We start from the raw sequence: 27186 nt of genomic DNA, 5'->3' as shown, positions 1-27186 counted from the left end.
AGGGGAGTGGCATTTTTGATAAAGGATAGCATTACAGCTGTGCTAAGGGAGGATATTCCTGGAAATACTTCCAGGGAAGTTATTTGGGTAGAACTGAGAAATAAGAAAGGGATGATCACCTTATTGGGATTGTATTACAGAACCCCCCAATAGTCAGAGGGAAATTGAGAAACAAACTTGTAAGAAGATCTCAGCTATCTCTAAGAATGATATGGTGGTTATGGTAGGGGATTTTAACTTTCCAAACATCAACTGGGACTGCCATAGTGTTAAAGGTTCAGATGGAGAGGAATTTGTTAAGCATGTACAAGACAATTTTCTGATTCAGTATGTGGATGTACCTACTAGAGAAGGTGCAAAACTTGACCTACTCTTGGGAAATAAGGCAGGGCAGGTGACTGAGATGTCAGTAGGGGAGCACTTTAGGGCCAGCAACCAAAAGTCTATTCGTTTTAAAATAGTGATGGAAAAGGATAGACCAGATCTAAAAGTTGAAGCTCTACATTGGAGAAAGGCCAATTTTGACGGTATTAGACAAGAACTTTCAAAAGCTGATTGGAGGCAGATGTTCGCAGGTAAAGGGACGGCTGGAAAATGGGAAGCCTTCAGAAATGAGATAACAAGAATCCAGAGAAAGTATATTCCTGTCAGGGTGAAAGGGAAGGCTGGTAGGTATAGGGAATGCTGGATGACTAAAGAAATTGAGGATTTGGTTAAGAAAAAGGAAGCATATCTCCAGTACAGATAACATAGATCGAGTGAATCCTTAGAAGAGTACAAAGAAAGTAGGAGTATACTTAAGAGGGAAATCAGGAGGGCAAAACGGGGACATGAGATAGCTTTGACAAATAGAATTAAGGAGAATCCAAAGGGTTTTTACAAATATATTAAAGGACAAAAGGGTAACTAGGGAGAGAATAGGGCCCCTCAAAGATCAGCAAGGCGGCCTTTGTGTGGAGCCACAGAAAATGGGGGAGATACTAAATGAATATTTTGCATCAATGTTTACTGTGGAAAAGGATATGGAAGATATAGACTTTAGGGAAATAGATGGTGACATCTTGCAAAATGTCCAGATTACAGAGGAGCAAGTGCTGGATGTCTTGAAATGGTTAAAGGTGGATAAATCCCCAGGACCTGATCAGGTGTACCCAAGAACTCTGTGGGAAGCTAGAGAAGTGATTGCTGGGCCTCTTTCTGAGATATTTGTATCATCGATAGTCACAGGTGAAGTGCCAGAAGACTGGAGGTTGGCTAACGTGGTGCCACTGTTTAGGAAGGGTGGTAAGGACAAGCCAGGGAACTACAGACCAGTGAGCCTGACCTCGGTGGTGGGCAAGTTGTTGGAGAGAATCCTGAGGGATAGGATGTACATGTATTTGGAAAGGCAAGGACTGATTCGGGATAGTCAACATGGTTTTGTGTGTGGGAAATCATGTCTCACAAACTTGATTGAGTTTTTTGATGAAGTAAGAAAGAAGATTGATGAGGGCAGAGGGGTAGATGTGATCTATATGGACTTCAGTAAGGCGTTCAACAAGGTTCCCCATGGGAGACTGATTAGCAAGGTTAGATCTCATGGAATACAGGGAGAACTAGCCATTTGGATACAGAACTGGCTCAAAGGTAGAAGACAGAGGGTGGTGGTGGAGGGTCGTTTTTCAGACTGGAGACCTGTGACCACTGGAGTGCCACAAGGATCGGTGCTGGGTCCTCTACTTTTTGTCATTTACATAAAGGATTTGGATGCGAGCATAAGAGGTACAGTTAGTAAGTTTGCAGATGACACCAAAATTGGAGGTGTAGTGGACAGCAAAGAGCAAAGTGGACCTCATATTACAACAGGATCTTGACCAGATGGGCCAATGGGCTGAGAAGTGGCAGATGGAGTTTAATTCAGATAAATGCGAGGTGCTGCATTTTGGGAAAGCAAATCTTAGCAGGACTTATACACTTAATGGTAAGGTCCTAGGGAGTGTTGCTGAACAAAGAGACCTTGGAGTGCAGGTTCATAGCTCCTTGAAAGTGGAGTTGCAGGTAGATAGGAGAGTGAAGAAGGCGTTTGGTAAGCTTTCCTTTATTGGTCAGAGTATTGAGTACAGGAGTTGGGAGGTCATGTTGCAGCTGTACATGACATTGGTTAGGCCACTGTTGGAATATTGCCTGCAGTTCTCGTCTCCTTCCTATCGGAAAGATGTTGTGAAACTTGAAAAGGTTCAGAAAAGATTTACAAGGATGTTGCCAGGGTTGGAGGATCTGAGCTACAGGGGGAGGCTGAACAGGCTGGGGCTGTTTTCCCTGGAGCATCAGAGGCTGAGGGGTGACCTTATAGAAGTCAACAAAAATTATGAGGGGCATGGATAGGATAAATAGGCAAAGTCTTTTCCCTGGGATCAGGGAGTCCAGAACTAGAGGGCATAGGTTTAGGGTGAGAGGGGGAAAGATATAAGAGAGACCTAAGGGGCAACTTTTTCACGCAGAGGGTGGTACAGGTATGGAATGAGCTGCCAGAGGATGTGGTGAAGGCTGGTACAATTGTAACATTTAAGAGGCATTTGGATGGGTATATGAATAGGAAGGGTTTGGAGGGATATGTGCCGGGTGCTGGCAGGTGGGACTAGATTGGGTTAGGATATCTGGTCGGCATGGACGGGTTGGACCGAAGGGTCTGTTTCCATGCTGTACATCTCTACAACTCTATGTACAGCACGGAAACAGACCCTTCAGTCCAACTTGTCAATGCCGACCAGAAATTCTAAATTTATCTAGTCCCATATGCCAGCATTTGGTCCATATCCCTCTAAACCCTTCCTATTCATTTACCCATCCAGATGCTTTTTAAATGTTGTAATTGTACCAGCCTCCATCACTTCCTCCTGTCGCTCATTCCATACACGCACCACCCTCTGCATGAAAAGATTGCCCCTTAGGTCCCTTTGAAGTCTTTCCTCTCTCACCTTAAACAGGAGCCCTCTAGTTCTGAACTCCCTATCCTGGAACAAAGATCTTGGTTAGTCACCCTATCCATGCTTATATAGACTTCTATAAAGTCATCCCCCAGCCTCCAGCTCCAGGAAAAGTATCCTCAGTCTATACAGCCTCTCCCTACAGCTTAAGTCCTCCCTGGCAACATGTAAATCTTTTCAGCACTCTTTCAAATTTAACAACATCTTTCCTATCGCAGGGAGATCAGAATTGCTTGCAGTATTTCCAAAGTGGCCTAACCAATGTCCTTTACAACTGCATGACCTCCCGACTCCTATACTCAATGCTCTGACCAATAAAGAAAAGCAAATCAAATGCCTTCTTGACTACCATCTCTACCTGTGATTCCATCCTCAAGGAACAATGAACTTGCACCCCAATATCTCTTTGTTCAGCAACAGTCCCCAAGATCACTGCATTAAGTGTCTAAGTCCTGCCTTGATTTGCCTTGTTCAAATTCAACAAATCTCTCAGATACTGAAAATCAATTTTACCTGAAAAAATGCATGAGGAGAAATCCTGAATTTAAGTCCAAGGAGCTCTTCGTATATGTACTTCTCTCCAGTCACATGTTCCAAAGGCAAGTCTTCCAAGTTGGGAGATTTTCTGGAACCATTTAAAACAAAAACCCTTAGATTCAAAAATGATGTTTTGCTTCTAAAACTTTGGCTGTAAGTTAAAAAACAAATGTATTTATATCAGTTCAAGATTTTGACAAATAACTGTTTGAAATAACAATTTGCACTTCGATAACAATCCCGTTAGCTGAAGCATTTTATAAACATTCAGTGTTGACACGTGAGCAATTTGCAGCCAGGGGTCCCACAAACAGCAAATTACTGAATGATTGCTTAATGTCTGATGAGGACACCATTCCCTCAAATGGTAGCACAGTAGTATCATACTGGCCTGATTAACATTCTCCTGGAATGTGGTTCAAATTCCATCATGGAAGCTGGTGGAATTTAAATTAAATGAACGAATAGAACCTGGAATTGAAATCTAGACCATGTCATTATGGCATAAAACCATCATTGAAAAACTCATCTGGTTCATTAATGTCCTTTAGGGAAGGAAATATGCCATCCTTACCCAGTCTGGCATAAGTGACTCCAGATCCATAACAATGTGAGCAAGCCACTCAGTTCAAGGGCATCTAGGAAGGAATGTGCAAAAGATGTTCCCTTGTGACACCAATATCCAATTAAAAACTTTAAAAATATACAACTCAAGCCTGTTGTAATTTGAAGTGCCATATCCTGATTTATACCAATGGATTATGAAAAACATGGATAGATTGAAGATTCGAACTGCAAGGATAGGTTTCATGCAATCAAATGTTAATTCCTAGTGAATCAAATGGGTTATAATTGAAGGTGTCACAGATACACAGATAATCAATATGTCTGGTTGAATGGGTTTTTTTTAGAAAGTGGATAAAATAAATTTGGAAAGGTCACACTAATATTCCTTATGCAGAAAATCTCTCAACTTGGAAGACATGCCTTGGACCATGTGACTGGGGAGTAAGTACATTTACGAACAGCACCTTGGACTTAAATTCAGGATTTCTGCTTATGAACTTAAGGTGAAACTGATTTTCAGTATTGAGAGAATGAGATACCACAATAATTAAAGTAATCATCCATTGAACAATGTTGGATAAATTGGGTATTGAATGAAGCCCAAAGCAGGGGAGGTGGGAACCAAATGTATTGCTCTTCTAAAGAGCCAGCACAGACTAAAGGGGTTGAATGGTCTTCCTCTGTGCTGCATTATTGTATAATTTAATGATACTGGACTGACTCATTTTTCCACTGATTGACAGCCTTGTTACTCCCATCCTAACTAGTTATTTTTCAAAATTTTCCACTTCCCTGCTTTCATTACTTGTTCTTGTTTTTAGTCTATTAAAATGTATCTTTAATTCCTCTCCAGTTTTTGTTTGCACCTGTATTTTTGTGATTTGATTATATAAAAGAATGAATCAGTAGTCTGGGTGGATTGAGAATCAGGTAATAAGAAATTTTGACATCCATTGAATTTAGTGCTAAGCACAACTTTACAAATCTGGATAATTCCTTACCTTTGACCTTCTTCAGCAAAGTAGAGCGAGGTTACTCCACAATCCTTCCCATCACCTTCTGTGAAATATTTGGCTAATTCACCTTGCAGTTCTTGTAGCTTTGGTTTAGTTAGTTTCTATAAATAGAGAGATAGAGAGAGACAGGGACTGAAAAGACACTTCAGCAAACAAAAGAGGCAGAAAAAGATTGTGCAAGTTTAAGAGGCAACATAAACCACGTTTCAAAATTAAGTGCAATGCATATAATTGTACAGAAAACACAAAACCCAGTAACAAATCTCTAAATTTCATCAAGAACACTGTCCAAATGTTGAAAAATTGCAAGTAACACCTTTTCACTGTCTCACTCAGTCAGCTCAAAGCTGTAGGGCCTAGACTAGATCAGGACTGAGTAAGAATACAGCAATCCTCGGGTAAGGAGGAAGAATGGAAGAGAAATTCACTTTCAAAAACAGTGTGCTTCAGTGTGTAATAAACTAGAAATTCAGATGATGTAGCATACTTCATATATGCCGACACAGCCACTACTGTCAAAAGAGATGTGTTAATGTTTTATAGCAGATTCTCAAGTATTACTTAAAATCTACTGGGGGTTAAAAATTCAAATGGTACAATGCAGAAGAAAAAACTGATTGGTTGAATCTACCTTGACAAATGATGCCAATATATCTGTTTCCTGAAAACAGAAGTTTCATAGAACTTAAGACATGAGCAGTCACTAAAAGAGCAGCCTCCAACAATTCTCTATTCTCTGTTATTGTGTTTCATGCTTTAGAACTGCTGGTTAACAACAGCCCCAGAGAAGGTTTTGTGAAACTGCTTTGAAATGAGTGTGATGTTGTTAATAATTCAGTAGTCAGGGCAATAATTCAATAATTCAGGGCAACATTCACAAGTCAAACTATCACTGCAGCAAAACTTGAGACTGAAGGCATTTTCCTACCAACAACAAGCAGGTATAAGACATAGAAACATGATAAATAAAAAGACAGATAACCAACACTAACATTTATTCAAACAGTTTAGCCATGTTTTCAAGATTACTCAGAAAAATTCAAAGCAATCTATGTCCAATTTCTCTTCATTAATACTGAGGCATAAAAGTATTAGACAAATGAACTTTAAAAACTTAATTACTAATAACAGTACCTGAGGATTGAAGTAGATTATAGCCATGATATGCTTGGCTCTAGTAATGCGTACAGTCAACTGCTTCCAGTGACCTTCATACGTTTCTGGGCAATACACAGAATAAGGAGATAACCTGCAAACAAAACAAAAATATCAGAAATATAATAAACATTTAAATGAAGTGGGTTTTAGGAAAACGAGGGTCTCTCTCCTTGGCTTCATCAGCAGCCTGAATGTGAATTATTTCAGCACAATCCAATTTGCTGCGAATACCCTTTCTGACAGCTTGTAACCACAGTGGTAAACTGGCTAAAACTAATCTGAATGGTGTCTCTACTTGAATGGATTACTACAATTGGTGTTCTGTTTCTATATCATATGATTGCAGTCACCTGGAATTCAAGTTTTGCATAAAGATTTGTAGCTCAGGTGCTGGTTGCCATAGTTGTTAGTATGTTTGGCGAGCTGGGAAGTTGATTTGCACAAGTTTTGTTCCCTGCCTAGGTGACATCTTCAGTGCCGTGGAGCCTCCTGTAAAGCACTGCTGTACTGCGCCTTCTGAAATTTATTTGGTTCCGTTCCTGCTGCTTCTGGTTGCTCGTTGTAGTGGCTGGCATATTGGGTCTAGGTCTATGTGATGGTGTTGGAGTTCGTGGATGAGTGCCATGCTTCTAGAAATTCTCTGTGTGCCCTCTGTTTAGCTTGTCATATGATTGTTGTTTTGTCCCAGTCGAACTTGTGGTCTTTGGCATCTGTGCGTATGGTTATTAGGGACAGCTGGTTGTGGCGTTTAGTGGATAGTTGGTGTTCATGGATGAGGATTGCTAGTTGTCTGCCTGTTTATCCTAAGTAGTGTTTCATGCAGTCTTTGCATGGAATCTTGTATATTACATTAGTTTTGTACGTAATGGGTCTCGGGTCTTTTGTTCTGGTGAGTCGTTGACTGAGCGTGGCTGTCGGTTTATGGGCTGTCATGAATCCAAGTGGTCAGAGAAGTCTAGCTCTTAGTTCAGAGATTTTTTATATCAACTAGCCACTAAACACCACAACCAGCTGTCCCTAGTAACCATACACACAGATGACAAGGACCATAAATTCAACTAGGATATCACAATGATCATAGGACAACCACAGAGTTTCTAGAGACTAGAAGAACACAGCAAGCCAGGCAGCATAAGAAGATGGACAAGTCAACATTTCAGGTGTAACCCTCCTGATACTGCTTGGCTTGCTGTATTCTTCCAGCCTCCTGCTTGTCCACCTTGGATTCCAGCATTTGTAGTTTTTTTTTGTCTCTAAGAGAATTTCTAGAAGCATGGCACTCAGCCACAGATTCCATCAACAAACACATAGACCTAGAACCCATTATACTGGCCACTACAATGAACAACCGGAACCAGCAATCAGAAGTAGCAGGAACAGATCCAAATAAATTTCAGAAGACACAGTACAGCAGTGCTTCACAGGAAGTTCCAAAGCACTGCAGATGTCACCAAGACAGGGGACAAAACATCTGCAAATCAACTTCCCAGCTCAGCAAACATACCCCCGACCACGGCAGTCACCTGGAATCACCTTCAGTTTTGTTTATAGCCCTGGCTAAGACAACCATGTCTCCACAACAGCCACTAAAGTGTTTCAGAAACAATTTCTCTGGGTCCCTTTTTTTTAAGTTTTAAAAAAAGGAAGCCCTGATTACAATACTGAATTCTGAAGAGCATCGTAATAAAAATACAATTGGTATTTCAGAGAAGTAGCTACAGGCAAATAGCACAGGTCTGAATCCCACACTTGACTGCTATTTGTACGTGTATATATCAATCTATAAAAATTAACCAAGATACCCAGCCTGTCCAAAACAAATATCCTTCCTCAAGCCAACATTAAGGATACTGAAGAACAGGGACATTAAGATTACTGACTGTACTGGTTTTCAAGTGAAGAAATGGCACTATTTCTAGGGCAGGTAAATAAAAGCAATAGCAGAAAAGAAGTAAGAAGCAGTACTGTAATAGTCCAACTACAGAGAGAAAAACAACATGGTAATCCACTGAAATAGTGAGTGGCTTTAATAACCTTATGTAGTTCTGAAATGCCTTCACAACCTCCTTTGCTTTGGCTGGAATATGAACAGTATCAAATGGCTCTACAACTGCACACGATCCTCCCTTGTATTTACCCAAACGACATCCTATAGTTTTATCTTCTCCATTTGCTCCAACGCCAATTAGAAATTCGCACTTGTTACGGTATTCAGTCTGAAACAAAAAATTGCAACGCTGGAAATCAACTGGCAGAATTGAAGCCATAATCAGTACAAATACCAAACCTGTAGCACTATAGTGCCACATTCCATGACACTTGACGGATTCAGGTTATATGCCAGTTAGGATTTTACAAAGTTAGGTGACAATTCAAAGATGGTGACAAGAGTACATTCTCATGTATATGGCCAAAATGGCTATTCACTAACTTCAAAGTTTGCTAGACCAGAAACACACCATTAGCTAAAGGTTGTGCTGTCCTTTCCCATTGGCATAGAGCTTTCAATATTCATTTATTCCCTAGAGTCCCTGAAACTATTTATTTCCATCACAAAGACATCATTTGACTCAACTACTGATTGGAAGTTTTTGCAGTTTCCTGGGTTATTTAAGTTTCACTAAATTGACCATATGGGACCTGTTTGCATCCAGAAGAGTTGATAAATGCTTGGAGCCAGAAAATCTGAGGATCAACTTTGGGCAACTACAGTAACACAACTGAACGTTAGATATCCTCTACTCCCACCATAGTCACAATTGCTCACTCAAAACTGAGGTGTGCAAGGGTGAATTTATATTGGTTATGTGACGTTCTGGATGTTAACATACCTGCAGTGGTGACGGCTTCACTCCCTCCAATGGACAACAGGTTCCACCAAACAGCTTTTTCTGTTGAAATACCCATGGCACAAAGGCTCGATTATGAGTGCCTATTTCTCTAATATTTTAAAAACAAAATATATGGGGAAGAAGAATTAGATTTCACTCAACCATATTTTAAAAAGCCAAAGACTGATATGAATTTTGTTGTGTAACACCTTGGTTAAGATTGGTGTTTTATCATCATCAGTGCACTTCAAACTTAAGTTGTTATATAAATCTCTTAGGATCTTAAATTTCTACTTGAGTCAGCATATTAGACTTCTCAATGGTCAGAGACCAATGTTACACAGCAATACTTTCGCGACAGACACTGCTTCTTGACGCTCTGACCCAATATCCATTGAAATGTCTGGGATGCTTAATTTCTTCCAAAGGTTCAGCTTCTCATAGCAGTGACAAAGTGTGGTCATTATTTAACTGAGGGATGCATTTCCAAAATTTCAGTTCAGAATAAAGATTCACCTCCCCCGCCCCTCCCCTAAGTCACAACAAAACTAAAACTGTCCTCTAGACCAGACTAAAGCATTTATATTTCAAGTGCAGGTACCCTCATGGTACTTATTTCTTTACTAGAAGGGAAGAAATTACCATCACCACAACAAAAGGTGAGAGCTGACCACATGACCATATTTTACCAGTGAGGAAATTAAGAGACTGCCACCAGGGCCACCGCTGACACTGAAGTATCCTCAAGTACCTGCCTTCCAGTGAGGCAGTGCCTCTGTGAGCCACAGAGCAGCCAAAGAGTCATAGAGATGTACAGCACAGAAAGAGACCCTTCAGTCCAACTCGTCCATGCCAACCAGATGTCCTAACCTAATCTAGTCTCATGTGCCAGCACGTGGCCTATTTCTTTCTAAGCCCTTCCTAATCATATTCCCATCCAGATGCCTTTTAAATGTTGTAATTGTACGAACATCCACCACTTCCTCTGGCAACTCATTCCATACATGCACCACCCTCTGTTTGAAAATGTTGCCCTTTAGATCCCTTTTATATCTTTCCCATCTTACTCTAAACCTACGCCCTCTAGTTCTGGACTCTCCCACCCCTGGGAAAAGACCTTGTCTATTTACCCTATCCAAGCCCATCATGATTTTATAAACCTCTATAAGGTCACACCTCAGCATCCGATGCTCCAGAGTAAACAGTCCCACCCAACTCAGCCTCTCTCTATAGCTGAAATCTACCAACCCTGGCAACATCCTTGTAAATCTTTTATGAATCCTTTCAAGTTTCACAACATAGGAAGAATACCAGAATTGCACGAAATATTACAAAAGTGGCCTAACCAATGTTCTGTATAGCTGCAACATGACCTCCCAACTCCTATACTCAATGCTCTGACCAATAAAGGAAAGTATACCAAATGCCATCCTCGCTATCCTATCTTCCTGTAACTCTACTTTAAAGGAACTATAAACTTCACTCTATGGTGCAACACTCCCCAGGATCTTAGCATTAAGTGTATAAAACCTGCTCTGATTTGTTTTTCCAAAATGCAGCACCTCACATTTATCTGAATTAAACTCCATCTGCCACTTCTCAGCCCACTGGCCCATCTGATCAAGATCCTGTTGTAATCTGAGGTAACCTTCTTTGTTGTCCACTACACCTCGAATTTTGGCGTCATCTGCAAACTTACTAACTATATCTCTTATGCTCGCATCCAAATCATTTATATAAATGACGAAAAGCACTGGACCCAGCACTAATCCTTGTGGCACTCCATTGGTCACAGGCCTCCAGTCTGAAAAACAACCCTCCACCGCCACTCTCTGTCTTATACCTTCGCGCAAGTGCTGTATCCAAATGGCTAGTTCTCCCTGTATTCCAGGAGATCCAACCTTGCTAACCAGTCTCCCGTGAAGAACCTTGTCAAACATCTTAGTAAAATCCATATAGATCACATCTACCACTCTGCCCTCATCAATCCTCTTTGTTACTTCTTCAAAAAATTCAATCAATCAAGTTTGAGAGACATGGTTTCCCATGCACAAAGTCATGCTGACTATCCCTAATGAGTCCCGGCTTTTCCAAATACATGTAAATCTTGTCCATCAGGAGTCCTTCCAACAACTTGCACAGCACCAATGTCAGGCTCACTGGTCTAAAGTTCCCTGGCTTTTCCTTCCCACTTTTCTTAAATAGTGGCTCCAAGTTAGCCATCCTCCAGTCTTCCAGCACCCCACCTGTAACTATCGATTATACAAATATCTCAGTAAGGGACCCAGCAATCACTTCCCTAGCTTCCCACAGAGTTCAAGGGTAATCTTCCATGTCCTTCTCCACAGTAAGCACTGATGCAAAATACTCACTTACTATCTCCCGCGACTACACACATAGGCTGCCTTGCTGATCTTTGAGGGCCCTGTTCTCTCCCTAATTACCCTTTTGTCCTTAATGTATTTATAAAATACCTTTGGATTCTCTTTAACCCTATTTGCCAAAGCTATCTCATGTCCCCATTTTTCCTTCCTGATTTCCCTCTTAAGTATACTCCTACTGCCTTTATACTCTTCTAAGGATTCACTCAATTTCTTTATACCTGACATATGCTTCCTTTTTCTTAACAAAAATCTCGATTTCTCTAGTCATCTAGCATTCCCTAAACCTACCAGCCTTTCCTATCACCCCAACAGGAATATCCTGTCTCTGGACTCTTGTTATCTAATTTTTGAAGGTTTCCCATTTTCCAGCTGTCCCTTTATCTGCGAACATCTGCCCCAATCAGCTTTTGAAAGTTCTTGTCTAACACTGTCAAAATTAGCCTTTCTCCAATTTAGAACTTCAACTTTTAGATCTGGTCTATATTTTTCCATCACTATTTTAAAACTAAGAGAATTATGGTCGCTGGCCCCAAAGTGCTCCCCCGCTGACACCTCAGTCACCTGCCCTGCCTTATTTCCCAAGAGTAGGTCACGTTTTGCACGTTCTCTCGTAGGTACATCCACATACTGAATAATAAAATTTTCTTGTACACACTTACGTTTCTTCTCCATTAAACCCTTCACACTATGGCAGTCCAAGTCTATATTTAGAAAGTTATAATCACCTACCATAACCACCTATTATTCTTACAGATAACTGAAATCTCCTTACAAATTTGTTTCTCAATTTCCCCCTGACTATTAGGGGGTATATATTACAATACCAATAAGATGATCATCCCTTTCTTATTTCTCAGTTCCACTCAAATAACTTCCCTGGATGTATTCCCAGGAATATCCTCCCTTGGATTTGATACTGAGTAATGAACCCGGGCAGGTGTCAGATTTGGAGGTAGGTGAGCACTCTGATGATCGTGACCACAATTTGGTTATGTTCACTTTAGCAATGGAAAGGGATAGGTATATACCATAGGGCAAGAGTTATAGCTGAGGGAAAGGCAATTATGATGCAATTGGGCAAGATTTAGGATTCAAAGTTTGGGAGAAGATTTGTAGCTCGGGTGCTCGTTGTTGTGGTTCTGTTCGCCGAGCTGGGAATTTGTCTTGCAAACATTTCGTCCCCTGTCTAGGTGACATCCTCAGTGCTTGGGAGCCTCCTGTGAAGCGCTTCTGTGCTGTTTCCTCTGACATTTATAGTGGCCTGTCTCTGCCGCTTCCGGTTGTCAGTTCCAACTATCCGCTGTAGTGGCCGGTATGTTGGGTCCAGGTCGATGTGTTTGTTGATAGAGCTTATTCAAGGAACAGCTACTGCATGTCTTTGATAAATATGTACCTGTCAGGCAGGGAGAAAGTGGATGAGCAAAGGAGCTATGGTTTACTAAAGAAGTTGAGTCTCTTGTCAAGAGGAAGAAGGCGGCTTATGTTAGGATGAGATGTTAAGGCTCACTTAGGGCGATTGAGAGTTATACGTTAGCCAGGAAAGACCGAAAGAGAGAACTAAGAGGAGCCAGGAGGGGACATGAAAAGTCGCTGGCAGATATGATCAAGGAAAACCCTAAAAGCTTTCTATGGGTATATCAGGAATAAAGGAATGACTAGAATAAGATTGGGGTTGATCAGGAACAGTAGTGGGAAGTTGTGTGTGGAGTCTGAGGAGATAGGAGAAACACTAAATGAATTTTTTTTGTCAGTATTTACACTGTAAAAAGACAATGCTGTCAAGGAGAATGCTGAGATACAGGCTACTAGATGAGACAGGACTGAGGTTCACAAGGAGGTGGTGTTAGCAATTCTGGAAAGTGTGAAAATAGATAACTCCCCTGGGCAGGATGGGATTTATCCTCGGATTCTCTGGGAAGCCAGGGCAGAGATTGCAGAGCCTTTGGCTTTGATCTTTATGTCATCATTGTCTACAGGAATAGTGCCAAAAGACTAAAGGATAGCAAATGTCGTTCCCTTGTTCAAGGAGGAGTGTGGAGATAACCCTGATAATTATAGACCAGTGAGCCTTACTTTGGTTGTGGGTAAAGTGTTGGAAAAGGTTATAAGAGATAGAAATCATAATAATCTAGAAAGGAATAAGCTGATTAGGTAGAATCAACGCAGTTTTGAGAAGGATAGTTTGTGCCACACAAAAAACGTATTAAGTTATTTGAGAAGGTGACCACAGATGGATGAGGATAAAACAGTTGATGTGATGTATATGGATTTCAGTAAGGCGTTTGATAAGGTATTCCACGGTAGGTTATTGCACAAAATACGGAGGCATGGGATTGAGAGCGGTTTAGCGGTGTGTTTCAGAAATTGGCTAGCTGAAAGCATCCTAGAGTTCAGTTATTAGTGGTGTACCACAAGGATCTGTTTTGGGTCCACATGCAGTTTGTCATTTTTATAAATAAGCTGGATGAGGGCGCAGAATGACGAGTTAGTACACTAAAGTTGGTGGAGTTGGGACAGTGCCGAAGGATGTTACAGGTTACAGAGGTGCATAGATAAGCTGCAGACCTGGGCTGAGAGGTGGAAAATGGAGTTTAATGCAGAAAAGTGTGAGGTGATTCACTTTGGAAGGAGCAACAGGAATAAAGAGTACTAGGCTAATGGTAAGGGTCTTGGCAGTGTAGATGAACAGAGAGATCTCTGTGTCCATGTACATAGATCCCTGAAAGTTGCTACCCATAGGTGTTCAAAGTTTGAGAGAAGATTTGTAGCTCGGATGCTCGTTGTTGTGGTTCTGTTCGCCGAGCTGGGAATTTGTGTTGCTGACGTTTCGTCCCCTGTCTAGGTGACATCCTCAGTGCTTGGGAGCCATCTGTGAAGCACTTCTGTGATCTTTCCTCCAGCATTTGTAGTGATTTGTATCTGCCGCTTCAGGTTGTCAGTTCCAGTGGCCGGTATATTGTGTCCAGGTCGATGTGCTTATTAATTGAATCTGTGGATGAATGCCATGCCTCTAGGAATTCCTGGCTGTGCTCTGTTTGTCTTGTCCTGTAATAGTGGTGTTGTCCCAGTCGAACTCGTTGCTTGTCATCTGCGTGTGTGGCTACTAAGGATAGCTGGTCGTGTTGTTTCGTGGCTAGTTGGTGTTCATGGATGCAGATCGTTAGCTGTCTTCCTGTTTGTCTTATGTAGTGTTTTGTGCAGTCCTTGCATGGGATTTTGTACACTACATTGGTTTTGCTCATGCTGGGTGTCAGGTCCTTCGTCCTGGTGAGTTGTTGTCTGAGAGTGGCTGTTGGTTTGTGTGCTGTTATGAGTCCTAGTGGAGGCAGTAGTCTGGCTGTCAGTTCGGAAATGCTCCTCTAGCTCCTCTAGCTTATCTCTCCACGCTTCAGGCTCACTGCCTTTATTCCTGATGAAGGGCTTTTGCCCGAAATGTCGATTTCGAAGCTACTTGGATGCTGCCTGAACTGCTGTGCTCTTCCAGCACCACTAATCCAGAATCTGGTCTCCAGCATCTGCAGTCATTGTTTTTACAGGGTTGTTAAGAAGGCATACGGTGAAAGGCATATGGAAAAAGGCATAGCTTTTATTGGTAGAGGTATTGAGTTTCAGAGCCACGAGGTCATGTTGCAGCTGTACAAAACTCTGGTATGGCTGCACTTAAGAGTATTCATACAGTGCTGGTCACCGGATTATAGGAAGGACGTGGAAGCTTTGGAAATCTGAGAAGAGATTTATTAGGATGTTGCCTGGTATGGAGGGAAGGTCTTATGAGGAAAGCCTGAGGGACTTGAGTGTTTTCATTAGAGAAGGAGGAGGTTAGCATTTCAGATAATCAGAGGTTTAGATAGGGTGAACAGTGAGAGCCTTTTTCCTCAGATGGTGATTGCTAGCATGAGGGAACATAGCTTTAAAATTGAAGGGTGATAGATATAGGACAGATGTCAGACATAGTTTCTTTACTCAGAGAGTAGTAGGGGCATAGAACACCCTGCCTGCAACAGTAGCAGACCCGCCAACCTTAAGGGCACTTAAATGGTCATTGGAATACTGTAGGACAGATGGGCTTCAGATTGGTTCCACAGGTCATCATAACATTAAGGGCCAAAGGGCCAATACTGCGCTGTAATGTTCTATGTTCTAAATACAGCAGTAATGCTATCCCTTACCAAAAATGCCACTCCCCCTCCTCTCTAGCCCCCCCCCCCCTTTCTATCCTTCCTATAGCATTTGTATCCTGGAACATTAAGCTGCCAGTCCTGTCCATCACTGAGCCACATTTCTGTAATTGTTATGATATCCCAGTCCCATGTTTCTAACCATGCCCTGAGTTAATCTGCTTTCCCTGTTAGAACTCTTGCATTGAAGTAAATACAGTTTAGCAGACCTACCTTGTTCTCTGCTTTGTTCCTGCCTGCCCTGACTATTTGACTCACTCCTTTTCCCAACTGTACCAGTCTCAGATTCTCTCTTTCCTCACTCTGGTCAACAGTCAAAATAATACACAGAATTAAACTGAACTTGGTCCATACTTAAATATGCTGGCCAGCTGGGTAGGAATGTAAACAGAAACAGAAATTGCTGGAAAAACGCAGCAGGTCTGGCAGCATCTGTGGAGAGAAAACAGAGTGGATATTTTGAGTACTGGCCCTTCTTCAGATCTAGAAGCAGCTAAGAAAAGGTGATATGCTGATAACAGAGGGTTGGAGGAAAAGGAGTGAGCAGATAGGAGGAGATGGAGCCCAGAGAGAGAAAAAAAGGTGAGGCAGACAAAGGATTTGCTGATAATAAGCCAGGAAAGAAGAGAAGCTAGTTAGGTGCTGAACGCAAACCATTTGAAGACAGGAGCTGGGGTTGTGGGGACAGATAATAGACAATGAAAGAGGTGTTCACGCTCTCCTCTATATTGAAAAGATGAAATACAGAATGGGTGAATACTTTGCGGAACACCTACATTGTGTCCATAAAAATGATCCCGAGCTTCCACTTGCCTGCCATGCACTTCCATGCCAACATTTCAGTCTCAAGCCTGCTGGAGTGCTCCAGTGAAAATCTTCCAGCTTGAGGGAAGATCTTCTACTTAAGTAGCTTACAGATTCAACATTGAGATTAACAATTTCAGACCACGAACACTACCTTCCTGTCTATTCCTCATCATCAGCTGTTTTGCTAGCTGCTTCAAATGCTGAAGAACTAGACTTGAAATGTTAACTCTGTTTTCTGTCCATAAATGTTGCCAGATCTGCTGAGTATCTCCACCAATTTCTGTTTTTGTTTGTTTGAGATCTCTGTCATCCACAATTCTTTGTTTTATTATTCGAGCAGGAATGTAATTTGTTGGCTATGGTGTGACATAGAGTCATAGCACGGAAACAGACCCTCGTCCAACTCGTCCATGCCGACCAGATATCCCAAACCAGTCGGCCAGCACCCGGCCCATATCGCCCCATCCAATTGCCTTTTAGATGTTATAATCATACCAGCATCCACCACTTCCTCTAGCAGCCCATTCCACACATGCTCCACCCTCTGCGTGAAAAAGTTGCCCCTTAGGTCTCTTTTATACTTCTTCCCTCTCATGCTAAACCTGAACCAGGACAACCCGAGAATGGTGAAAACTCAACAGATTTAAAATCCTTACAGCCTGCAAAGACTTCCAGCTCAACAGTCTAAAATAATGTTGGAATTCTGATAATCAGGCAAGTGCATTTAAAAAAATGCCAAGGTACAGCACGCTTGTTCTTATAAAGGTATGTATTTTTAGTTGCTTCACTAACAACCCAAAATCCCACAGTTAGTATACGTACGTAGTTAACAATGCCAACACTTGTAAGACATTTTGCTCTTTCTTTTTCAGCTGTTCTTCATATGGAATGTTCCAAAGGGGTGTCACCACATCAGCAATTTGTTCACTTAAAGGTCTGTCCAAAACATCCACTGGAGCAGTACGTTTTTGTTCGTGATTATCATTCTCAGTGCCTTCTTGCTTTCGTTTCTTGGCAATAGGATCAGCTTTTGGTTTTGCTAATCGGACATGCAAATTCCTATTTTTCCAAACTTGCCCCTGAAGTACCTCCATTGCTCGATCGCGTTCTTGCTCCTCTTTAAAAGTCACAAATGCAAAAGGCCGCTTTCCAAAGAGTTTGATTTTGTGAGGAACTAAGTTATTCCTGCTGAGAAATTTTCTCAAATCACTGAAACTTACAAATTTTGGGAGGTTCTGTATTTCAATCTTGTAAATCTCAGATGTAAAAAGATCATCTTTAATATAGCGATACACATCAGCCTCAAGCTCAGTTCCATTCACCTGAGTTTCATCTGAGATGCAGGTATCCTCATTTTCCTCAGGCGTGGATGTCTCATTAATTTCTTTTTGAAGGTCTCCAGGAGAAATGCTGGTTCCTTCTTCTGCCATTGTTTTTCCAAATTCTAAAATACATACAACATTATTATTATTCTACGACCACACAAAAATAACATCCAGTGTTACTCAATCAGACACCATGCTTCCAAATATCCCTTGAGTTTGTTCCAACAATTCCAAATTCAAAGCAGTACTTAATGAATCAAGATGAATTTTTAATTTTTCAAATGAAGTCCCAAGCTGATGCTGTTCATTTGTTTAAAATTATGAATTTTTACTTTTCCATTGTCTTAAGGCATTAGACCTTAATTCACTTCGTCATATCTTTACAGCCATTAGACAGCAATTTTCAACAGTTCTAGCCAAATTGGTTTTAATATCCACAATGAAAAAATACACAGGAACATCCAAGTCCCCACTAAAAATGTTCAACACTAGTCCACTGTCATTTGACATCAGGTTCATTACACAAGTTAAGGATTTCAGTGTACAAATCAAGGATTATTCTTTGTGGCAACATTGAAGGAACTGTGCAGTGTCAGTATACTATCTTTCTCATAAAATACTAACCAAAGTCCTTTCTACTTTTTCAGGTGGTCTTAAAAGATTATACAGTATTCTGAGAAGACCAGGAACTACTTGCATATCTGGTTAACATTTATTCTTCAAACAAAACCATTTAAATGTTTTATCGGGGTGGGATTCAGGGTTTGGAAGTTGGAAATGCTCTTGATGTATGGTAGCCTGACGTAAGCAGTAGGGAAAATACAAGAATCTATTAAGGTGATAATAATAGTCACTAAGTTTTCTAAATATCCTACAAATTAATGTAACAAGCAGGACAGGCAATGAATAAACAATGGATGCAGCAGATTTAGATTGTCAATAAACATTTTATTCAGTTTATTGAGTGATTTGGTTACTGAATGAGTAACTCAAGAGGTCTGGACTAATGCTCTAGAATAAAATTCAAATCCTACAACTGTAGCTGGGAAACTTAAAATCAGTCAGTTAAAAAAATGTGGAATAAAAACCTAGTTTCAGTAACAGTGGGCATGAAACTACCTTAAAAAAAGCTCACCCGGTTCACAAATTTGGGAAGGAAATCTGCCATCTTTACTCAGTCTGGCCCACAATTAGGAGGCATATTTTTAAGATCAGAGGAAAAAGTTTCATTAAGGGCAAAAGCAACGTTTGTTTTTTAAAAACAGAGTGGCTCATGTGTGAAATGAACTGCCAGAGGAAGTGGTGGATGCAGGTACAGGTGCAATGTTTAAAAGGCATTTGGATAAGTATGTGAATAGGAAAATGTTGAAGGGATATGGGTCAAGTGCAGGCAGTTTGGGAACATGGTCAGTGGGACTGATTGGACTGAAGGGTCTGTTTCCATGCTATATAATTCTATGACACTACATGTGACACTGGACCCACAACAGTTGACTCTTAACTGCCCTCTGAAATGGTCAACCAAGCCAATCAGTTGCATTCATGTCAGTGGCTCACTGGCACCTTCTCAAGTTCAATTAAATTAGGAATCATAGGATCAGGGACATAATGAATTAGTGTACATGGAGGTTGGGTTAATGAACAAAAAAAGAGTGGATACAAACAAGTTATCTTCTGGTTAACACACTGTATGCAGTGGTCAGTAGTCAACTATACACCATCTACTTAGGCTGTAAGTTTGCTCGCTGAGCTGGAAGGCTTGTTTTCAGACTTTTAATTACCATACTAGATAACATCAGAGAGTCTCTGGTGAACTGCTGGTGGTATGTCACAATTTCTATTTATGTGTTTAGGTTTCTATGGGTGGATGAAATTATTTCCAGTTCTTTTTCTCAGAGGACAGTAGATGGGATTCAAATTGATGTATTTATTGATAGAGGTCCGGTTGGAAAGCCATGCTTCAAGGAATGTGAGGTCTGCTGATGCTGGAGATCAGAGTTGAGAGAGTGTTGCTGGAAAAGCACACCAGGTCAGGTAGCATCCGAAGAGCAGGAGAATCGACGTTTCAGGCTGGAGCCCTTCATTTTCCTGATGTGGACGTGACCTGTTGTGCTTTTCCAGCAACATACTCTCGACATGCTTCAAGGAATTCTTATTGAGTCTCTGTTTGGCTTGTCCTAGGATGGATGTGTTGTCCCAGTCAAAGTGGTGTCCTCCTTCATCTGTAAGAAATAGTGGGTCGTGTCTTTTTGTGGCTAGAAGAAAGTGATGACTGCAGATGCTGGAGATCAGGGTCAGGAGTGTGGTTTTGGAAAAGCACAGCAGGTCAGGCAGCATCCAAGGAGCAGGAGAATCGATGTTTCTGGTAGAAGCCCTTCATCAGGAATGAGGTTTGTGAGCCAAGGGGGTTGAGAGATAAATGGGAGGGGGTGGGGCTGGGAGGAAAGTAGCGAGAATGCAATAGGTAGATGAAGGTGGGGTTGATGGGGATAGGTCAGAGAGGAGGGTGGAGCGGATAGGTGGGAAGGAAGATGGATGGGTAGGACAGGTCATGAGGGCGATGCCGAGTTGGAAGGTTGGATCTGGGATAAGGTCAGAGAAGGGGAAATGAGGAAACTAGTGAAATCCACATAATCCCATGTGGTTGGAGGGTCCCAAGGCAGAAAATGAGGCGTTCTTCTTCCAGGCGTCGAGTGGTTAGGGTTCGGCGATGGAAGAGGCCCAGCATTTGCATGTACTTGGTGGAGTGGGAGGGGGTGTTAAAGTGTTCGGCCACAGGGCAATGGGGTTGCTACGTGCCTGTGTCCTGGAGATGTTCTCTGAAGCGTTCTGCAATAGGGCATCCTGTCTCCCCAATGTAGAGACCACATCAGGAGTGATGGATACAGTAAATGATGTGTGGAAGTGCAGATAAATTTCTGATAGATGTGGAAGGCTCCTTTGGGGCCTTGGACCGAGGTGAAGGGCGGGTTGTGGGCGCAGGTTTCGCGATTCTTGGCGTGGTAAGGGAAGGTGCCGGTAGGGGAGGGTAGGGGAGGGTAGGGGAGGGTGGGGGGGGGGGGGGGGGGTTCCATCTTTGTTGCCAGTGGAGTGGTGGTGTTCGAGGGCAGAGGTGTAGGAAGTGAATGAGATGCGCTGGACAGCATCATCAACCACGTGGGAGGGAAAGTTGTGATCTTAGAAGGATGCCGTCTGGTGTGTTCTGTGATGGAACTGGTCCTCCGAGGAGCAGAGGTTGAGAAATTTGGAATAAGAGAGGGAATTTTTATAAGAAGCAGGGTGGGAGGAGGTGTAGTCCAGGCAACTGAGAGTGTTGGTGGGTTTGTAGAAGATGTTTGGTCTGGAGGAAGTCGGAGGATGCAAAGGAGAAATTATTGAGGGTGAAGACCAGTTTGGCCAATTGAATGAAAGTGTCAGTGGAAGGATACTGGTGAGGATGCCAGGAGAGGAAGAAACAGAGGGCTTGGAGACCTTCATCATGGCAGATAGAGGTGTACAGGGACTGAATGTCCATGGTGAAAATGTGGCTTTGAGGGCCAGGGAAACGAAAGTCATGGAGGTAGAGGAGGGCATGGGTGGCATCCCAAATGTAGGTGGGGAGTTCCTGGACTGGGGGAATAGGATGGTATCAAAGTACATGGAGATGTGTTCAGTGGGGCAGGAACATCTCCAGGACACACGCACAAAGCAACCCCACCATCCTGTGGCTGGGCACTTTACCTCCCCCTCCCACTCCGCAAAAGGACAAGCAGATGCTGGGCCTCCTCCATCGCCAAACCCTAACCACCCAAGGAAGAAAGCCTCATCTTCCGCCTTGGAACCCTCCAACCACATGGGATCAATCCCCTCCCCCCCAAGTTATCCCAGATCCAACCTTCCATCTAGGCACCACCATCATGACCTGTCCTACTTATCTTCCTTCCCACCTACCTGCTCCACTCTCCTCTCCAACCAATCACCTTCTCTCCCACCTTCAACTACCTATCGCACTGTTGTGGTTCTGTTCGCCAAGCTGGGAATTTGTGTTGTAGATGTTTCGTCCCCTGTCTAGGTGACATCCTCAGTGCTTGGGAGCCTCCTGCAAAGCCTGGAAAGATTCAATTCTTTCGGCATTCATGCTGAAAGAATCGAATCCTTCCAGGCTTCACAGGAGGCTCCCAAACACTGAGGATGTCACCTAGACAGGGGACGAAACGTCTGCAACACAAATTCCCAGCTCGGCAAACAGAACCACAACAACGAGCACCCGAGCTACAAATCTTCTCACAAACTTTGAACACCTACGGACGAGAAACGCTAAGACAAGCCAGGAAATGGGAATCCTGTGCCAACTGCCTAAATGCCACATATGAACCCATCGCACTCTCAGCTACCTTCCCCCCCCAGCCCCACACCCCCCCTCCCCCATTTATCTCTCAATCCGCTTGGCTCTCAAGCTTCATTCCTGATGAAGGGCTTATACCCGAAATGTCGATTCTCCTGTTCCTTGGATGCTGCCTGACCTGCTGTGCTTTTCCAGCACCACACTCCTGACTCTTTTTGTGGCTAGTTGATGTTCACGTATCCTGGTAGCTAGTTTTCTGCCTGTTTGTTCAATGTAGTGTTTGTTACAGTCCTTGCAAGGTATTTTGTAAATGACATTCATTAGGCTCATCGTTTGCATATGGTCTTTAAGTTCATCAGCCACTGTTTAAGTGTGTTGGTAGGTTTGTGGGCTATCATGATGCCAAGAGGTCTGAGCAGTCTGAAAGTAATTTCAGAGATGTAGGGTAAAGTTGTTAGGGTTTCTGGGCATGTTGCGTCTGCTTGTTTGGGTTTGTTGCTGAGAAATTGGCGGACTGTGTTTATTGGGTACCTGTTTGTCTTGATTACGCTGTATAAGTTTTTCTCTTCTGCTCTTCGTAGTTCCTCACTGCTGCAGTGTGTGGTGGCTTGTTGAAATAATGTCCCAATGCAGCTTGGTTATGGGGATGCTGGGATGATTGCTTCTGTAGTTAAGTATTTGGTCCATGTGTGTTGTTTTCCTGTAGACGCAGGTATGAAATTCCCCATTGATTGTTCGCTCTACTGTGACATCTAGAAATAGCATTTGTTGTTGTTCTTCTCCACTTTTGTGAATTTTATGCCAACGAGGATAGTATCGGTGGTGTTGTGGGTTTCCTCTAATTTGTTTTGTTTGGTAGTGACAAAGGTGTCATCCACATAATGGTTCCACCCCCCCAAGTTCGGGTTGGACGGTTGGAAGAGCTGTTTGTTCAAGTCACTGCATAACTGCTTCTAATATTAGTGATCCCATGGGTGTTCCATTGATTTGTTTGTAGGACTTGGTATTGAATGTGAAGTGGGTGGTAAGGTGCAGGTCCACTTGCTTGATGACGTTATCTTTGCTAATGGCAAGTTGACCCTGCCCAGTGTTTGTGTCTTTGGTTCTTCTAGCAGTGTAGTTAGTGTTTCTTTGGCTAGGTTGATGTTAATTGATGTGAACAGAGCTGTTACATCAAAGGAAACCATTATTTCATCTTCATCTATCTTGGTGTCTTTGGTGTTCAGGAATTCTTGGGTGGAGTGGCGTGAGTCTTCTACTAAGTATTTTAGTCTTGGTGGAATTCCTTGGCTAGTCTGTATATTGGTGTTCAGGTAGTGAGACTATGGGTCTGAGGGGGGGGGGGGGGGAGGGGGGGGGGGGGGGGGGGGGGGCTCCTGGTTTGTGCGCCACCCTTGGAGAAAAGGAACCGGAAGTGATATCACCCACCCAAAGAAATCTAAATTCATAAATAAAAATGGGACATACCAACAGCACTTCTCCAGAGGCGCACTAATGTTACCTTGCTTCATTGGTAATGAAATGTTTGAAAACAAACCTTTCAGCTCAGCGAGCAAACTCACATCCAGAACCTCTACCGGAGCTACAAATCTTTTCAAAAATCACAAACAATCCACTTAGATGAGGGAATGAGATGTAAAGAATCCAAATTTGTTAATGATGTAGACACAAAGGATGCAGATAGATGAAAGGGGACATAGGCAAGTTAAGTCAGTGGACAAGTATGTAGAAGACCAGATATAATTTAGGGAAGTGAAGTTATCCCTTTGGTAGGAGAATAAGTATTTTATGTCACCTTGTTTTTAAATCAATGGGCTGGAGAATAAAGAGTGAATAAATATTATTGGAATTATATAGAACCTTGGTGGAACTACACGTGGGTTTCCTCACCCCAAGCAAGTATATACTTAGCTTAGATAAAGCGCACTTAAGGCTTGCTGATCTGATTTCTGGGATACAAGAATCCTATGTGAAGAAAGTGAGTTGTGGATTTATGCATGCCCTAGTGGTTAAAAATGAAGTTTCCATTCCAATAGAAAAGTTTTAATGTGTAGGGAGAGTTGATGAAGCAAGGACATTTCTCCCATCTGGAATATCAGAGCACGGGGTGACCACCTCAGAATAACATTGATCATTCGGTCGTGAAAATGAGAAATTCCTTCAAACAAAGATTTGTGAATATTTTGAATTTTGCACTTTAACTCTGGATCATCTGTCATTAGGTCTAATCAAATTCTGTCTTAGAGATATACAGCAGGGACCCTTCAGTCCAACCAGTCCATGCCAAACATAATCCCAAACTAAACTAGTTCCACCTGACCTGTTCCCTGACCCATATCCCTCCAAACCTTTCCTATTCATGTACTTATCCAAATGTCTTTTAAACATTACAATTGTACCCACATCCACCACTTCCACAGGAAGCTCATTCCACACGCAAACCTCCCTCTGTTTCAAAAAAACACTGCCCCTCATGTCTTGTTTAAATCTTTTTCCTGTCATCTTAAAAATGTCTCCCCTAGTCTTGATATCCCCCATCAAAGGAAAACGACAGCTACCATTAACTCTATTCATACCCCTCATTCTTTCTCTTCATACCAAAAAATCTAAGCTATATGGAGATAGCATACAAAGATGAAGGGAAGAAAAATTGTTTAACTGCACAATAGGACCACTGGAGAAATTTTTCACCTATGAAATAAACAGATAGTGACAGCTGATACTAAAATTGGCAAAACGGCAAGAGATTAGGTATACAATGGTGCTCTCCCCAGGGGTCAGAACAACCATTGACTTTTTGACATAGAATAATGGATGTAAAGGGGATTATTTTAAAAACTCAAGATGACAAAATTTCTAAGTATTGTAAACTTTAAGGATAGAGATAGACTTCAGGAGGGCATGGTCAAACATGTAGTAGATGAAATTTAATGCTGAGAAGCGTGAAATGATAGCAAGAATGAGGAGAGACAATATAATACAAAGCATATGTCATTTAGCCCTTTGTGCCTGTTCTTCCATTTAAGGAGAACCTACAAAATTCAAACAGTTCCAGATAGGTTAGATGCAGGAAGGATGTCCCGGATGGTAAATGGGTCCAAAGAAGGGGTCATCGCTTAAGGATAAGGGCTAAACATTTGAGTACTGAGATTAGTAGAAATGTATTCACACAGAGAGTGGTGAGCCTGTTGAAGTCACAGAAAGTGGTTGAAGCTCTTGTTGAAGGGATCAAGGGATACCTGGGAAGGAGAGCAGGCTCAAGAGGACAATGGCCTATTCCTGCTCCTACAATTGAGAGATATTATGCCTGGTCTGAGACCTAACTCCATATACTGTACACTCCTATATCCCTTAATACTTTTGCTTAATGAACATTTATCTACCTCAGGTTTAAAATCAGTAATTGATCAATCATGTGATTTGTGTAAGTGAGTTCCAAACATCTCCTACACTGTGTGTCAAAGTGCTTCCTAACATCTCTCCTGAACAGTCTAGCCCTAATTCTCAGACTATGCTCCCAGGTTCTAGAATCCCCTAATGTAAAAATAGCTTATGTACCATGTCTTTTCTGGTTCTTATTTTAAAGTACACAGACAAAAGAATGATGGGGTCATACGTGCATAAATCATTCAAGGCAAATTGAAAAAGTAGTTAAAAAAGAAAAAAACAGATCTTGAACTTTATAAATAGGGGCACAGAGTGCAAAAGCAGCAAAGTTATGAGAAAATAAAACAAAGAACTGCAGGTGCTGAAGATATGAAACAAAATCAGAAATTGCTGGAAAAACTCAGCAGGTCTGGTAGCATCTGTAGTGTGAAAGTACAGTGAGTCCTGGTTCAGCTTTAACTGGAATGTATGTCAAATTCTAGGCACTATAGTTTAAGAAGCCACAAAGAAGGCTTTAGAAAATACACAAGAATCACTCCATGCACAACAGGCTTCAGTTGAGAGGATAAATTGGAGGAACTGTTATTTTCCTGAGAAAATTGAGTTTTAATAACTGTGTTCAAGACCAGAAGGGGTCTAGATGGATTACATCAGGAGAAACAGCTCCCCTCAGAAGTGAGGTCAAGAATTAAAGGATACTCAATTAAGGTGACTGGCAAAAAAAACCAAAAGGTGACTCAAGAAAATATTTACTTTACGCAGCGTGATTGGGATCTGAAATGTGCTGTTCAAGAGGATAGTTGATGCAAATTCAATTCTAGCTTTCAATAAGTCATTGCATATAGCATTTAAGATTTTTTTTAAAAAATCCTGTTCGGGATATGTTGGAAAGGTCAGAGCAGTGAACCAGCCGAATTGCTTGTCAATGTGTCAGGACAGACTCAACACGTCAGATAACAACCTTCACGGTGATAATCATTCAATGATTCTATAGCTCGATAGCTGGTTTTGAACAACTTAAAAAGGAGACCGATATAGGAAAGTCAAAGAAAACAGATACATTCCATCTGAAACATATCGCCAGCATTTTGAGAGATATCAAGTAAAGACTCATACTTTAAAACGGCCCGCAGCAGCAATAATGAAGATTGCAGATTATTAAAATAACAATTCCACCATCAAAGAACTCGTTCGGGAGTGGGAAAACACTGGCGTTTTGAACACCGATCGCAACGAGAAAAACAAAACCACGTCGCTCACAAAAATTAATTGCTTGACAGCAAATGAGTGTCAACGCGTGAGGGATGTAAAAATCTGTCCTTACAGAATATTGCAAAAGAATGGAGAGGGAGAGGAACGTCCCGAAGCTCATTGTGCAATTGAGAAGACAGGGATACGTGATGGATACAAAAATAAGTGACGCTCCAAATCTGTTTAATTATTTTTGTGCTCAACTCACCACAACCGATTCTCTAAAGATTGAGCATAGAACACCTGCGGGACGCCGCCATTTTGTCAAAGCTCCGTGTTTGGGTAGGAGGAGGAGAGGAGGAAAGGAAGCACAGCATTGTGGGAATGACCCTCCAAGGAATAGGGGTAAAAAATAACAAAAATATTTGAACCTCGAATAAAATATGACTATTAAAGATCGGATAGTCTTTAGAAAATAACATGAATTTATTTTGACTACTTTAAAGTAATGAGAA

The 27186-nt window shown here is 41.9% G+C and overlaps 1 protein-coding gene across 3 annotated transcripts in view; it reads right to left on the bottom strand.

Annotated features, from left to right (window-relative positions):
* Positions 1-27060, bottom strand: part of trmt2a (tRNA methyltransferase 2 homolog A) — a 44128-nt gene extending 17068 nt beyond the window's left edge. For 2 of the 3 annotated variants that reach the window (XM_072587741.1, XM_072587743.1), the window contains exons 1-7: positions 26940-27060; positions 17267-17888; positions 9076-9184; positions 8279-8460; positions 6221-6335; positions 5072-5187; positions 3480-3591 (exon numbers count right to left, since the gene is read on the bottom strand). In XM_072587741.1, coding sequence (XP_072443842.1) covers positions 3480-3591; positions 5072-5187; positions 6221-6335; positions 8279-8460; positions 9076-9184; positions 17267-17874 — 1242 coding nt within the window. In that variant the 5' untranslated portion in view covers positions 17875-17888; positions 26940-27060. Of the gene's footprint in view, positions 1-3479; positions 3592-5071; positions 5188-6220; positions 6336-8278; positions 8461-9075; positions 9185-17266; positions 17889-22624; positions 22765-26939 lie in introns of those variants that run through there. The other variant, XM_072587742.1, reaches the window with a different exon arrangement.
* Positions 27061-27186: the final 126 nt, after the last annotated feature.

This window comes from Chiloscyllium punctatum, chromosome 17, assembly GCF_047496795.1.
Source record: "Chiloscyllium punctatum isolate Juve2018m chromosome 17, sChiPun1.3, whole genome shotgun sequence".
In the NCBI taxonomy this organism is placed as follows: domain Eukaryota; kingdom Metazoa; phylum Chordata; class Chondrichthyes; order Orectolobiformes; family Hemiscylliidae; genus Chiloscyllium; species Chiloscyllium punctatum.
Note: the sequence above shows the minus strand (reverse complement) of the source record. Positions and strands in the feature narration are given on the sequence as shown.